This window comes from Stegodyphus dumicola, chromosome 6, assembly GCF_044657685.1.
Source record: "Stegodyphus dumicola isolate Sdum_Otavi_A_Nest chromosome 6, ASM4465768v1".
Taxonomy (NCBI): Eukaryota; Metazoa; Arthropoda; class Arachnida; order Araneae; family Eresidae; genus Stegodyphus; species Stegodyphus dumicola.
The window spans coordinates 220,336,203-220,352,003 of NC_140773.1; the positions used below are offsets into that span (position 1 = coordinate 220,336,203).

Consider the following 15,801-nt stretch of genomic DNA (forward strand, 5'->3'; position numbering starts at 1 on the left):
AATTAATTTTATTTATAACGTATTAATAATTCTCATCCAGAGATTTCAGAGAATCTATATTTCAATTTTTTAATTTTCACAATAGTTTAATTTTTTGATAGCTGAAATTGTTAAAATTTTAAAGTTTTTCAAATATTAAATTTAATTTACTAACACTAGACATATAAAAAATAATTGTTGTTAATAAAATTTTGAGCAGTATTTACAAATTTCTTAAAATATAAGTTTCTGAACTTTTTTTTTTTATTTATTTAAATACATGAAGGAAACAAAGTTTTTCAAATGTACCAATTGCTGACATCAGTGAAAATGCAGATGATCCTACTGCATCAGAGAATACAAGTGAGAATTTTCCTTCTACAACAGCCGCTTTTCAACAGAATGTGAAACGAGAAGAGAAAAAAATTCCGAAGTGGCTGAAATTAAGTAAATAGGATGTTAATTACTATTGTAAGTAATAAAGAAAAGAAAAGGGAATTTATATATATATATATGTGTGTTGTAAAATCTAAAATAATGTTATGATTTAAGTCATCGAATTATTTTAGATTTCACATCACAAATGTTTAACTCTCTTTTTTATTTTCTTATAATTTTATGTTTTTTATTGTAACTGATGTAACAAAAGTTAAAGTGCTAAGAAGAATGTTGTATAAATAACCAATTATTTCTTACAAGCAACTTTTTAAGGTATAATATATTATATTGAGAACTATTCTGACATACACATTAAAAATAAATTTTCTGAGTGTTTCCCATCATATGCAATATAGTCAATCTAGAAACTATCCTGATTCTGCTGATCTCAGGAAATTCCTTGAAATACATCATATGCAATATAGTCAATCTAGAAACTATCCTGATTCTGCTGATCTCAGGAAATTCCTTGAAATACATTTGAGAATTTGATCTTTTGGCTCAACAGTATTTAAATATTTGCTCTGCTGTGAGATGATTTTTGCCGGCTGTGTAAAATGTCTTTTGTCACCCAATTCACATTTTCTTGTGTTTGGATATCTTAAAAGTTTTAGGCTATACTCTAAAAGTTGTGACTGTAAGGGCATTTAAAAAAAAAAAAAAAAAAAAAAAAAAAACCTGACTCATTCCTAATCCCCGAAAGAGCTGCCTATGCTGTCCTGGCAGGTAGAAGGACACGTCATTCAAGTAGGTAGCATGATGGCCAGATGATGGTTCATCATCAAGCCACTCCACCCTTCATGTCCCCGGGAATTGTGACCCTGGAAAGCCAGTGTTTAGTATTTGGAGTTAATTTCAAAATTGATGCATCCATGTGTATTGTTAGATATGCCTTATAGGGCAGCTATTATTTCTGCTTTGAGAGGTTTTTTGATTGACTGTACTCGCGTAATATGGAGGCTCCCTGCAGTGTCAGGTTCAGTACATATAGAGTATCCTGTTCAGTGTGATGGTACAGATATATAATGAATTACATTTCCCTTCTTGGCACCATTTTAAAATCCAAAGCTGCAGTGTATCTCGGTTAAGGTCATAATAACAATATAATTGGCACTGAAAAGCACAGCAGACCAACAGATCCACCATGCGATGAGGCACTAGATCTCAATTGCAATGAATGAAATACAACCATTATGGCATCCATATGATTTGTTAATTGCACTTCAAAAATCATCAAATGTTTACATCTCATGCTGTGAATATACATAAACCTATATAAATTTTAAAATTGTAAATCATTCTTGGCTTGCTTAATCTTGAACAAAAGAAAATTTGTATAAGTTATAAATTTCAGATTATAAAAGTTTGAAAAAATGCAGTCTAAATATTATTTCAGTGGTGGAAGTAAATGACATAGAGTATTCAGTTTTTTAGCCAACTTGCTTTTATTTAAAATTAGTTTTTGTTACAGATAATAAATTTTCAGTAATCCTTGCAAACTGATTTGAAACAGTTTATACTCTGGCATTATGTTTAATTTTAAAGACTTACCAGTGCCTACATATTCAGTTTATGAAAAGTGTTTAAATCAATGACTGTATAAGGTATTTTCTACCTTCTTTCCACATGTCTTCGTGGTATAATTGGAAGCACACTCGGCACATATTCAGGAGGTCCAGAGTTTTAATATTTATTAAAATCATGTACAACATATATAAAAAAATATTTAACAAATATTCTCTATTCTTATAAAGCTAATATAAATTCACACAATGAGCAGTAAAGGGTTAAAATATAAAATCTTACTAATTATACATAACAGTATTAATCCATAGTAATTTCATATCTAGAGTAAAATTTGTGTTTGTTGTATGCTTATAACAATATTCAGTTTTTTTTTTTTTTTAATGTGCTTGTGATTGAGAAACTGCCCCCTCAATTTCAGTCTAGTTTGCAAAATACTTCTGTTGCTTAGCATAGCAAATACAAAATTTTATTTCAGCGTTTTATGGATTAGTATAGGATACATGAAGTGTTGTTCCAATTTTATGTATTTTTATATAAAAAATCATATATATAACTTGCTTTTGAAGTTAATAATATAAATAATTTGATATTTCAGGTAGACAATGATGAATGTATAGGAAGAAGTGCATCATAAACATGTAATTTCAATAAGTTTAATAAAGTTAATTTTGTGTTAATGGTTTGAAATGCTGGTAGTATCCTTTTGTGAAATCCATCATAAGATCTTGAATGCATTCTGGCAAATCTTTTGAATACAATCCTGTAAAAAATAAGTATGATACAAAGTGAATATTAAGGGTAAAATTTTAAAAATGCTTAATTTTTTATCTATAAAATTAAAGAGGTTTTATTTAAAAAATATGAATAAGATTAATATTAAAAAAGAAGTCAATTTTTAAGTGAAATACATAATACTACATTTATGTGCAAAAATCAACTTAAGCGGACCTTTTGACTAATATATAATTCATCCCTACTTTCTTTGCAAACTATTTGTACTAGAGTACTTGCTTAATACTTTTGAAGTAATTTACCATAAAAAACGATAAAATAGTTTAAAATAATATAAGCCAAGTAAGGAAAAATAAGAAATATAATTAATTTAACATAACAGACTGCAATTCCAGTGTAGGTGTGGTAAGCCTGGAATTACTAAATAAGAATTTTGTTACAACCAATAAATTTTCTAGTTTTACTAAATTTGAAAATAATTTATTGCTGATAGTGACTGGATTATCTGAATTGCAATTGCCTGTAGTAGGAATGCTTTCATAGAATATAAAAGACAGATTGGAAAATAGCATATATGTTTGTTACACTGGAGGAAAATTACAAAACGCTCATATAACCAAACAGTTTTATTACTTATAATAGAAACTGGTATATATTTAATTTACCAACATTTTGTGATTTCAGCCTTTTATTCATTATTATTTCAAAGATTTTATTTTTAAAATAACCACATGATCATAGTTTTCATAAATTTTATAGTCTTTCAACTTAGTGAATTATAATTCAAATCCATAGTTCAGTCTTAACATTTATTTCGTATTTTGAATTTTACATCATAAAAAGTAGTTATCAATAAGACTTTTAACAAACAGCTGTGTCATGTTAATCAGGGCTATATCTGTTTGAAACAGGTCATTTCTCTTATTTTTACATTTAAATGAAATATCAATCGTGAAGATTAAAAATCTCATTCGATCTTGGATACATATTTCAGATATGTAGGAAATTATTATGAAAAATATTCATGAAACAGAATGCACCTATAAACATTGTTACTGCACAAGTTTTTTTTTTTTTTCCCCTTCTTCCCCTCATAATGTCTTGCTAAATTTGTCAGGAGACCCATACCTTAACATGATATATTATCTGGTCAAATTTAAATATATTGTATTTCAAACATTTTATCGTTTTATATGGATTATTTATTATACTACTGGTGCCTGTAAGTGTATGATTTCAGCTTTAGGCGACCACTTTGCTGTCCCTCAAACATAATTAATGAATTATAAAAAATCTTCGTGTTTTAAAACAAATATTGCATTTTAATTATATTTTAAAGAAACATGGAATAATGTATGCAAGTATGAATATCTGGTCATGTCTTTCTTACATTTTTTCTGGCAATATTAATACTGCAAAAAGTTATTAATTTTTTAGCAAAATGTATCATAAGATATAGCCTAGATAAAATTTCATCACTTTGACATTTCATCATCAGCACTTGCCTGTGTGACTTCTCTTTCTTTCATATTTAACATTCAGCAATTCTTCAGCTGGACTGCATTTGAAGATTTCTGTTAATTTCCTATTTTTCTCTCGTATATGTATTACATAGTCAAAGACTTTTTGTAATTTAGAAAAATATTTCATTGTTATTTTAGAGTGAATATTTTTAGGGAAGGATAACTTTAATTTCAGTTGTGATAAAATCACTATTAATTTGACAAATCTATTCCTAAAATATTTTGTTTTGGAATATTTTTATGACAAATGTCCAGCAATAACAAGATTATTTTTTGTGAACATATTTTCTTCAAAAACAAAGAAGGTATATTGATAACAAAACATTACTGTTGACATATAGATCTGAATTCAGAATTTTCATCTTACTGTCACATGTTACAATCACATCATCAGGAATTTACAAAGATTAAAAAAATTATATAACATTTCAATTTTTCTTGCCTATTTCTGATAAGTGTGCGTTAGGAATTTGAAAATACATTTATTTTTAGCTTCTCTATAGTTATGCAGAGTCTCTGTGGTTCCGTACTACTACATGTACAAATAGACTTCCGTAATACCACATTGAGGTATTTCTGAATAACTGTTAAGCTTCCACCCCAATTTTAAGTGAGAACACTTGGAGGAGGGGAGTCCAAGGGTCTCACACTCCTTTATCCCTACACCAACCTCTCGAAAAGACTTTCGGCTTGGGTTCCAATGTATGTGTCAGTTATCGAATAACTACTGCTTGACTGAGTTTGCGCATACGCTACTTATCAGATTAGTGAAAATGTTGGAGGAATAGTGCATCTGTGTAAAATTTTCTGTAAAACTAGAAAAAACTTTCACAAAAACATTCCAAATGCTTAACCTAACATACAAAAATGACTGAGTGATTTGAATGGAGTGCTATTATTAGTTTCAGTATTTTAAGAAGGGCAGAAATTAGATTGCTGAAGGTCCAAGAACTGAACGACCTTCAACAGATGACTACCATGATCAGACAGTATGAAGTCTACCAAAGAATTCTAACATAGTTGAGAGATGCTGTGTGTAGGAAGAGATCTGAACTATGAGGAAATCAAGCATGAATGCTGCATCATGACAATGCTCTAACTCACATATCCCTCATCACCAATTATTTGACAAAACATTACACCCCAGCCCCCTATTCTCTGGACTTTGCTCTAGCAAGCTTTCCTTAACTTAAAACCACTTTGGAAGCATGTTGTTTCCAGTAAGAGGAAATTCAGGAAAATGTGGTGAGAGTATGTATGCCATCAAAAAATGAAGAAGAAATTACGGCAGTTGTGTACTGATGATGGAAAGAAGTACTTTGAAAGAGATAGTTGCTGAAAGTTTGTATAATGAGCAAATAAGCAAGGACAGCTAAAGTTTGATCTGTTTTTGAATAGTCATCATAGATGCAAAGCCATAATAATTTTGGACTGTCAACTGTTAAGTTTGGATTGATTACATGACAATTTATTTACCCACCTCTTACACTACTTACATATTCACAAAATATGTAATGTTGGTTAGAGTTAGTTTCTGCTAGTAGTGGCATCTGGTTGCCCATAAACTGGAAGCAATTTATGTACAGTAGAATTCATATCCTCATCACCAATTGCTGGTGAATTTGAAAAAAAAAAAAAAAAAAAAAGCAATAGACAGCTGGTCTGAACTGTCTGCAACAACACAAAAAACTGCAGCTCATTACAATTCAGGTGCATCACAAAGCATATTCCAATAAGCAGTACAATGGATGCTCGTTTGAATGCAACATGAAAGCTTTTAATACTATCAAGGATGCTTATGCAATCAGTAATAGATAGGAAATCATGGTTGTTGTGAACCAGGAGCACCAAAACTGATCCCTGACAACTGGGAAAAAGATTTTTGGTTTCATAAATCTTGTTTCATACTTTATCACACAAATCACGGGATCAGCATAGTGGGTGTCTTGTCTGGAGACAGTTGTCAGCATCATAGCTTACACCTCAGTATTACTGCTAATCACAGATACTCAAGGCTAGTAATGTTTCATGATGTAGATGGTTATTTTTAGCACTTTGTCACCACGTATAATTGATCTGAAATTGGTTTGAAGAGCATGACTCAAAGTGCAAATTGCTTCCTTGGTCAACTCAGTCATCCGACTTCAACCCTATTCAGCACTTGAGGAATGAAGTTGAAAAATCACATTAAAGCTGGGTCTCAGCATTATCTAATCTAAATAAAATAAAAGGTGCCATTATGTCAGCATAGACTAAGATTCCTTAGGAATATCAGCATCTTGTTGAGTCTATGTTCTCAAAAATATCAGCTGTGATCAAAGCATGAAATATAACAAATGCATTACAAACGGATGTTTGAGCTACTTATATGGTGTATGTAATATATTAATTTTGATGGGTCACAGAAACTTTTGAATTCTAACACTTAAATTCTGAGTTTTACAATAATATATGTAAATCCTTTCAGGTGGAAGAAATTATAAAAACTGTCTGTCTCCTCCTATAGGACTGTCTCCTGATTCTGGATAAAATTCGACAAATTTAACCCTTTGTGGTCATATTAAGTTTATACATAGGTATCATGCTGGTCGGAATTAATTTTCATTGAACAAACAATACATAATATGCAATGTTAATGAAGCTTGTCGGTTTAATGTAATTTAAGATCAGTATGGTTCTTTGTTGTGGTAGTTGACAGCTGACATAACAACTGGAGTAGTAAAAAAGCTTTGGTGGCTTAGAGTAAACATATGACCATCAAGTGTTAAAGGAATTATTCATCTCCCAGTTCTCATAAATAATTAAAAAATTAATTGAATTCAAAAAAGAATGTCAATAATTATTGATGCAAAATAAAAAGAAGATTTAAAATTCACCACATACTCAATTCAGAATAAATCACATGCACACATTCCCAAACAAAAAACCAGAAGTACTTTGGCAAATTGCAGGAGATATAAGGGGTGGAATATGCCAAAACCCAAAATGAAATGAAACTTGCATCTTTCGTTGATCATCATCACAGGTTGGGAATAATGAAAGAAGTAGATAAATAAAACAGTATGTTACTGAACAAATCAAAGTTTAAAAATTTTAAATAATCTTAGAAAAACAATAAAAGTAATCTGTGTCTTTATCAGTCCAACTTTTAGAGGCCGAAGTAGTGCAAAAAATCGCAAAATTATAACATAGACAAATTTTTAAAATATGAGAAATCATAGACAAATATAAAAATATTTTGAGTAGATTCGGTCCAAAACTGAAACTTGCAAAAATAATAATCCAATATTCGAAAAAACAAAATTATAGGCAAATTTGAAAATCCAACATATGAGAAAATAAATGAAAATTTGATGTAAATAATATAAAATGAAAAAAAAATAGAGGAGTTTGTTCTTAAAATCTGTAACACAAGAGCAAAAGAATTTTTTAGAATTATTTTTTAGTTTAATCAATTCAAAATTTTGTGTTTATCTGGAATTCATTAAACACATTTTAGGCTTTGTTACTATACAATCAAATATATATTTTCATTTCAAATCGTTTGTTGAAATGAAAAAGGAAAGTAATTCAATGTTTTTTCCCTTTCCAAATAATTCACTTTTACTATTACATAGTTTATGTTACAATAGAAGTTTTTTATTGAGTCAATTTCAAACTCATTGTTTACCTAAATTCATTACTTAAAACATTTTAGGTTTTGCTACTATACAAGCAAATATACTGTTGTTTGCTTACAGGTTCGTAATAGATACTTTGATGATAGGTTGGTAAAATTTATTTTATCAAAAGAAATACTTCAGAGTTTAATACCTGATAACTAATATTAACTTTCCACAAAAATAGCCATACAACTCTTCACAGAATAAAATCAGTAGTTACACTTCAAACTACTACGAATGTTAAAAACAACGCAATGCAAAGCACACCTAGAGTGAAGCTAACCTGGCGATATCTCTGTACTGTGACTCATGCTGAACTAACCACTCAGAGCAGATTCTGTTTCTGGTCTTGTATAGTTTTCAAATGGCTGCTGGGATATTTCTTGTATTTTCTGCTTCTTGAAATTACTGGAAGGCATATAATGGCCAGATACAGTTACTGCTATATATGAAATCAATTACAGTTATTCAATTACAATACCTATTATGGTGATACAGGGATCAGACTAAAATTTCGTCAAATGGTGTCCAAGTTTAGCAATTTCTGGCCAAATCTGGCAACAAAATTAGCTGCCAAAACTGTTCCCAGCTTGGCGATATCTCACCAAATTAGCGAGATGGACATTTACTGAATGTTAAATAGACTTGCCTCTGAATTCTTACTTTTCTGGCATAGCATCGTCAATAGATTTTCATGTTGCATTATACAGAAAAGTACAACAATTTCACATATAATTGCACTGAAATCATCATGTATGTACATGTTTTTGTGATAATAATTTTTCATTTCAAAATTTTTGTTGCTCTTGTGTTACAGATTTTAAGAACTAAATCCTCTAGTTTTTATTTTATATTATTTACATTAAATTTTTATTTATTTCATTTACTTTTTTCATATGTTAGATTTCTTTCACAAGCTTCATACTTGTATGTTTTTGGACTGTATGTACTCAAACTGTAAATTATTATTATATTTTTAAGCTTTTATTGATCATTTATGATTAAGGTTTTTATTTTGTTAACACAGCCTGTATGTTTTCAAAAATTGCATATAGTTTTGTTTTTTCAAATATTGCATTAAAAAGTTTGCATATTGTTTTGTATTCAAGTACTGCAAATTTTGATTTTCAAATTTGCTCAAATAATTTTTTATTTTTCTATTTATTATTTTGCAGTTTTTTTGAATTTGTCTACATTTGATGCTGGAAATGTGGAACAAATTTTTTAATTTTTTTCACTACTTACTTCGTAGATACAGATTACTTTTATTGTTTTTCTAAGATTATTTCTAAATTTAAAACTTTGATTGGTATCTTTGTCAGTTCAGAAACATGCGGTTTTATTTTTTTTACTTCTTTCACTTTGCCAAATGACTGATCGATGATGCAACAAAAGATGTTTCATATTTCATTTTTGGTTTTGGAATATTCTGCCCTTCATTTCTTGAAGTTTCCCACTGTGCATCAATGTGTAGTTGGATTCAGAACTGCTTTTTACTTTGTATTTATTCATAATAATTATTTAACCTTTAACTACTGTGACTTAAATTGTTGCATAACTACTGTGAGCAGTCTCTCAGACCGCTTCTGTTAAAAACAAAACATTATTATATGTTTCTTATTTGAATAAATGTTATTTAATTTCATATATTTAACTTTTTCATGAAGATATAAAGCAATTTTTATACTTAAATCAGTTTATTAAAAATATATATATATAATGATAATAATTCCTTCGCTTAATGTATCTGGATCAAAGAAGTAAATTTTAAAATTCAACTTTTTTATTTTACATTAAAATTTGCAATAAGAATGCTTTAATACGAATATAGAAAATGAATTTTTGTTTTAAAAATTATAATTCGAGCTGCATTTTATATATACTACTTTTCTTCTGCATTGTAGAACACTGGTTCTTTGCATGCTATACATTTGTAAACTGTTTTCCTTTTTTTTGCTCGGTGGACAAATATAGCACGTCCTTTTTTTTTTTTTTTTAATCTAATTTATTGTCTTCAATCGCAGTGTTTCCTTTATCTATTCTGAAAACTCTTCTTATTGTAAGTTTGAGTTCTTTAGGTAAAAATGATGAAGTTGTCCTCCGCTTTACATGAGACTGCACCAACTGAATCGCTAATAAAATCTTTTCGTTTCATTTTCGGAGCCAATGGGATAAGATTGAAATAATACGAATGCATTTATTGCACAGATGTCCAAGTTTCTGAAGTATTGCCATAGGCCAACGTCGGGTTCGACGAGCAGCTGAATAGATTGAACGAAGAATAATATTGTGACTACGAGTTTGAACACCCTTGTTGGGCTCTTGAATAGACCATTTGAATTCATTTCTTCCAATTTAAAATCTCTTGTAGAAGGAGAACATGGATTTTCATTTTCATTGGCAGATATTTCTGAAGTTGAGCCGTGGTCGCTTTCAATAATTTCATCATGGGAACTTTCATCAGAGAACTGTAAAATTAGACCAATTTCGAAGTATTTATTCAATTTGGTCTTGGGTAAGATATATAGAACATTTCCTGCATGCATTTGAAGCCATTTCAAGAATATTTATAAAAAAGCAAAATATGTAACAACAACGAGAAGTGAACTTTATTTGCCGAAATTTGAATCGTATCTGCTGTGATCGTTCCCACAGACTGCTGAGGGGGAAAATTTTAAAAAAATAAAAGAAGAAATAGAGCTACCCATATGCAGCTTGGTATGTGACCTTAGACAACTGGTTTAGGAAGGTACTAGGAATGGCAATACCCATTAATTATTCTAAGGGGGGGAAGCATTTAATGGAAAATGTCGCGTGGTCTGAAAGACCGCTCACAGCAGTTAAAGGTTAAATCATACCTGGTGATCCAGAATACATAGAAAATGCTGGTACAACTGTTTCTTGGGGTAGAACTGTGTTATCTGCTATCATGCAACAGTCTTTCAAAACGCATCTTCGACCCTGAATTTTAAGGGGAGAAAAAAGTAAAATAATAAATTTCTGAAAAGCTAATTAGCCATAGAACTTATTATGGATAAAATAATTTCTTGTCTAAAAATTAAAAGAAATTTGTCAGGTTGTTTTCATGTTAATAATGGAATAAGATAATGTGATGCTTTGGGCTTCTACTTTCAACCTTGCCCTTAGAAAGATTATTCACGATTTGTAAAATTTCCTGGCAGATTTTTAATGTATAATGATGTGGCACAGATCTAATTTCAAGAATTGGCTTGAGAGAAACTTTTAGTTCAGGAAGGCCGGGCTTCATACAGATAAAAAATAATCTGATATTTTTGAAAACACCCTAGCACAGTGGTTCTCAACCTTTTCTGCCCCATGCACCCCTTTCACTGCTGCTAAACTTTAATTCCCCCCTTTCCTTTACAAAACTTGTAAAGTACATATACATTTATTTATATTTAGATTATTTTTAATGTGTTTTATACATTAAATAAGAAAATGCAGAGTAAGAGTAGTTTTTCGTATCCATAAACTAAAACACTTAACAGTAACCTGACTGCATTTCCCCTTAAAACTATGAAATTTCCCTCTGAATGAGAACCCCTGCCCTGCCTTTTTTAGATACTTATCAGGTTAGGTTTAAAAGAGTGGATAGTTTTATTTATCTTGGTTTTGAAACCAATTCTAATAATGATATTAGAATTAAAATATACAAAATCTTATCTGCTAATTGATGCCTATGTGGTTTTTGAACATTTCTAAAATAAGGCTTAATCAAGTGAAAATCTAAAATATTTCATTCAATTATAATATGACCCATTTTAATATATGCTTCATACCTGGAGGCTAACCAAAAAAAAAAAATCAAACTTTGTTGGCATTTTTTGAAGAAAAAGTTTTTAAAAAAATTGATGCAATAAAACTTTGATACTCAAAGAAAATGATTTAATTATGAACTATATAGGATTTATATGAGCAGTGATAATATTTAATATGTTAAGGCCAAAAGAATGATGTTTTGCTCAATACATTACAAGTGTGGCTATAAGAATACTGAACTTTACCTGGTCCTTTAACCCTTAGCGCTCTGTTGGCTCCGCTACGGAGCCGTCTGTCATTTGTTCGGTAACTGCGTAGGCTCCACTACGGAGCCATCCGTTATTTGTTCCGTAACTCTGTATGCTCCGCTGTGGAGCCCAATGTTTTTAACATGATTAGGCGTAAGATATTACGAAATCGTCGGCATTGGCAATTGTTATCTGTAGCTAAAACGGCGTAGGCAATTATTATCTCTAGTTAAAACTAACTCAATCTCTCGCTACTGTTGCGACTGAAACTTTATTTGACCCATTTTATGGTTAGCAACATGGAAAAAAAATAATTATTGTGATGAGAATAATAGAGCTGAGTGATAGTGAAGATGTGTTTTGATTTTTCATTGTTAGAAGATATTGTGGAAGACAATGTTGATTATAATTCTGACACTTCAAGTAGTGGTTCCAAAATTATACTACCAAAGAGATGAGGAATGGTAGTTATTGAAAGTGAAAGCGAAGAGTCACCGGAAGACTTAGATGAATGGTGCGATGTCACGGAAGAATTAGATATTCCGGATAGAATACATTTTAGTGTATCGCCAAAGGTCATTGAACCACAAATTCCTACAAATATTGTACAGCCGATACAATATTTCAAATTATTTTTCACAAACGAAATGGGAAATGAAATTATAAAAGAAACCAACAATTACGTAGAAAATGTTCTAAAGAATAAAGAAATATCTAGTAATTCTATTTGGAAAACGTGATGTGTGGTGGAAGAGGATGAGTTTTTTGGGCTTTTATTGGAGTTATTATCAATATGGGTATGATACCCATATTGCATACAAATATGCAGGATTATTGGTCAGTTAAGGAGAATAGTCACATCCCTTACTTTAGTACTAATACTTACAAGAAAGAGATTTGTGCAGATATTCTGGATGCTGCATTTAAAAACACCGGATCCTGCGAAAATGTGCCGGAGTTGCTGGTAGGCAGTGGTACCAAAAACGTGCAGAGCGCTAAGGGTTAACAGCTATCATGCCATTGATGATAATTATAATGCTTTATTTGCCACATCAGAAATGAAATATTTGAATTTATTATCTGATAACATGTCAAATGGTTAGGTTATGTGAATATGGCAAAGCATATGAAGGCCTTTGTACTTTTTATATGGAAAACTGGCTCATATGTCAAAAGATTCATGAACCATGAGAAAAAATATTATGTAAAATTAGCTTTTAAACTGAATATTTTAGAATTTAAAAAATATTTTAACAATTTACTAAATATTTTCTTTAACATTTATCTGACAAGAAATATATTGTCATAAATGTATGTAAATATTTGTATTTATTTGGTTGTATTTGGAATTTGATGTATTTTTATAATATTATGTGTCATTTTTGTTTACTTATTAGCTTACTTGGTACATTTTAACAATTTTACACACTTTTTTTTTTAAATTTCACTTAGTTGTGCATGTGTTTATTTTATGCATTATTTTGTAGATCTTATAATTCTAAATCAAACAGTATTTGAATTATAAAAATGGCTCAGTTAGAATCAAAGATACAGCCAGAAGGGCCTTGGCAATAAATAATTCTTTAATCATGAACAACATTCTGTAAGTAAAAAGAAAAAAGGCAATTTTGCTGAAAACCTTCAGAAGTGCTTGGACAACCTTATGTGACTGCATGCAGTCAATTGAAGTGATTCAGTTCACAGCTGATGAGTACAGTTGTGCAGTTCAGATTTTGCTTTGCCTGTGATTTTGCTGATCTGTGATATTATTTCATCTAAAGAGAATTGATTTTATTTGCTGTTCTCCTTGAACTATTTATAGCTGCCTACCTTGCTGTAAAGCTTTAATTAATCCAATAAAATATTACTCTCTTTACCTGAAAAGATTTCTATAAACTCAAATTGCAGAACAATATATCTGACAGAAATCATCTCCCTAAGATGAACATCTCTGAAAAAGACATTTATTTCTGACAAAATAATTAAAACTAAATTGAACTGCATTTTGAGAAATTTGGATTACAAACTATCAACTGAAACAAAAATTTACGATTAAAATTTTCAATAATAATAATAATATAATATAATTTTTGTAAATGCCAGTTGATTTTTTTTTCATTCAGATTACAGTTTAATACTTAATATAATTTTAAACTAAACAAGAACAATAGTCCTACTTGTACTTGTTTACTTGTTGGTATTGTACTTATTGGAATGGATCCTTTTCAAGATAGAGAACATTAAAATCCTATATTTAAAACAAGCTGCTGGAGATTAGCAGTGTCAATCTGTGAGGGAGGTTCATCATAACTGAATGTCGGATATTTTTACATTTTTTTTACCAAAGAAAATTCTTTAAGGCGTTATGACTGCAAAGGGCTGATTAAAATTCTTTGCCTTAGTTGATCAATCTTTTCTGGCTCAATATATGACAAAATAGGCTCTCCTAAGATATGTATATTGGGTGTCCTGTTTTTCCGAGAACTGGATGCTACACCTACCTCGTATGGCCTTTGTTAAGAAAACAGTGAAAGATGGGGATCAAGATAAAAGAATGGTAATGTAAAGGCATTTTTCGTTATCCTAATAGCCGTGGATGAATTTAAGGATTAGAAATTTTTCAACAGAAAATCGCAGAAATTCTGAATAAATGCTTGCAATATACAACAAAATTTGTATTTGTTCATTTGTTACATACAATTTTCATATATTTAGAGGTTTTATAGGCTTATAAAATAACATTAAATGTTATAGGAAATTAGATGGGACCAAAAACTTCTTTTGTTATATCCAGGGGTTCATTATAAATCAAGTTTATTATAGTGCGGTTTGACTATATAAAATTAATATATATCCTAAGCTGCAATTTTGAAACATAAAAAACTTCAAGATAAACTAGAATGGAAGATAACTGAACCATCTCCCCTCCCATTCACTATGCATTAGAATTATGTTATAAAAGTTAAAAATACCAACAAAGTTTTTTTTTTTAATATTAGAGTTTTAATTATAAATAGCTACAATACACTGCAAAAGACCAAACATGTATGAAATATAAAATTGGAAGCTCTTGTTTATATTAAATTTAACTATTCACTTATTTATAAGAAACTAATAGTAAAGTTAAAAAATAAAGAAAGAATTCTCTTGTGCCATTTATATAATAGAGAATATTTGTTAATATTCATTTATTTATATACAGAGTTAAATGCAAGTTTTTCTTCTTTAAGGTAAAAAGATAACATAAGCTTCACTTACTATAACACAATTTTTTCCAATATAAACATATGAACCAACATGAGCTGCATTCACAATAGCATCTTCATCAATAAACACATGGTCCCCAATATGGAGAGGAAAGAAAGCCACTCTGTTAAAAGTTAGTTTATTAGGAACAAATTAAGTCCAAAAATAACATATTATTGCAAAATACAATGACTGTACTTTAAATATAGTTATTTTAAGAGACAAGATTGCAGATCTTCATTATTTTTTTAATATGATGATTGATAACAAACTAATTAATTAAATACATTAACTTTGAAAGCATATGAAAGCTCGTAATTTCACATTACGAGCGATAAGATGCCTATCATTTCTTTCTGTGAATCTGAAACTTTACTGAACTTGAAAGCTTTTTCGATAGGAGCAAAAATCTTTGGAATCGAAGGTTTACGACTGTAAACCCTCAATTATTGCTCATAACGTGAAATTCAATAATAAACCTTTGAAACCAAATCTAACTGCGAGAGAAAGAGCTACAATGCGCGAAATTCATTCTAACCCGAATATTATCATTTCAAAGGCCGACAAAGGTGGCCAGATAGTCATCATGGATAAGAACACTTACATCGATGGTGTCATTAAACTCTTAAACAAAGGACCATATAATCCGATCCCTAAAGATCCTTC

General features: G+C 29.9%; 2 protein-coding genes across 3 annotated transcripts in view; one reads left to right on the plus strand and one right to left on the minus strand.

Moving 5' to 3' along the window:
- LOC118198722 (tether containing UBX domain for GLUT4) overlaps nt 1-2,631 on the plus strand; it is an 88,973-nt gene extending 86,342 nt beyond the window's left edge. The window contains exons 13-14 of one of the 2 annotated variants that reach the window (XM_085819549.1): nt 266-450; nt 2,540-2,631. In XM_085819549.1, coding sequence (XP_085675675.1) covers nt 266-434 — 169 coding nt within the window. In that variant the 3' untranslated portion in view covers nt 435-450; nt 2,540-2,631. The remainder of the gene's footprint in view (nt 1-265; nt 451-2,539) is intronic. The other variant, XM_085819548.1, reaches the window with a different exon arrangement.
- Nucleotides 1,839-15,801, minus strand: part of DCTN5-p25 (Dynactin 5, p25 subunit) — a 43,949-nt gene continuing 29,986 nt past the window's right edge. The window contains exons 4-6 of the mRNA XM_085819551.1: nt 15,148-15,259; nt 10,720-10,822; nt 1,839-2,704 (exon numbers count right to left, since the gene is read on the minus strand). Of these exons, the coding sequence (XP_085675677.1) occupies nt 2,607-2,704; nt 10,720-10,822; nt 15,148-15,259 (313 nt within the window). The 3' untranslated portion in view covers nt 1,839-2,606. The remainder of the gene's footprint in view (nt 2,705-10,719; nt 10,823-15,147; nt 15,260-15,801) is intronic.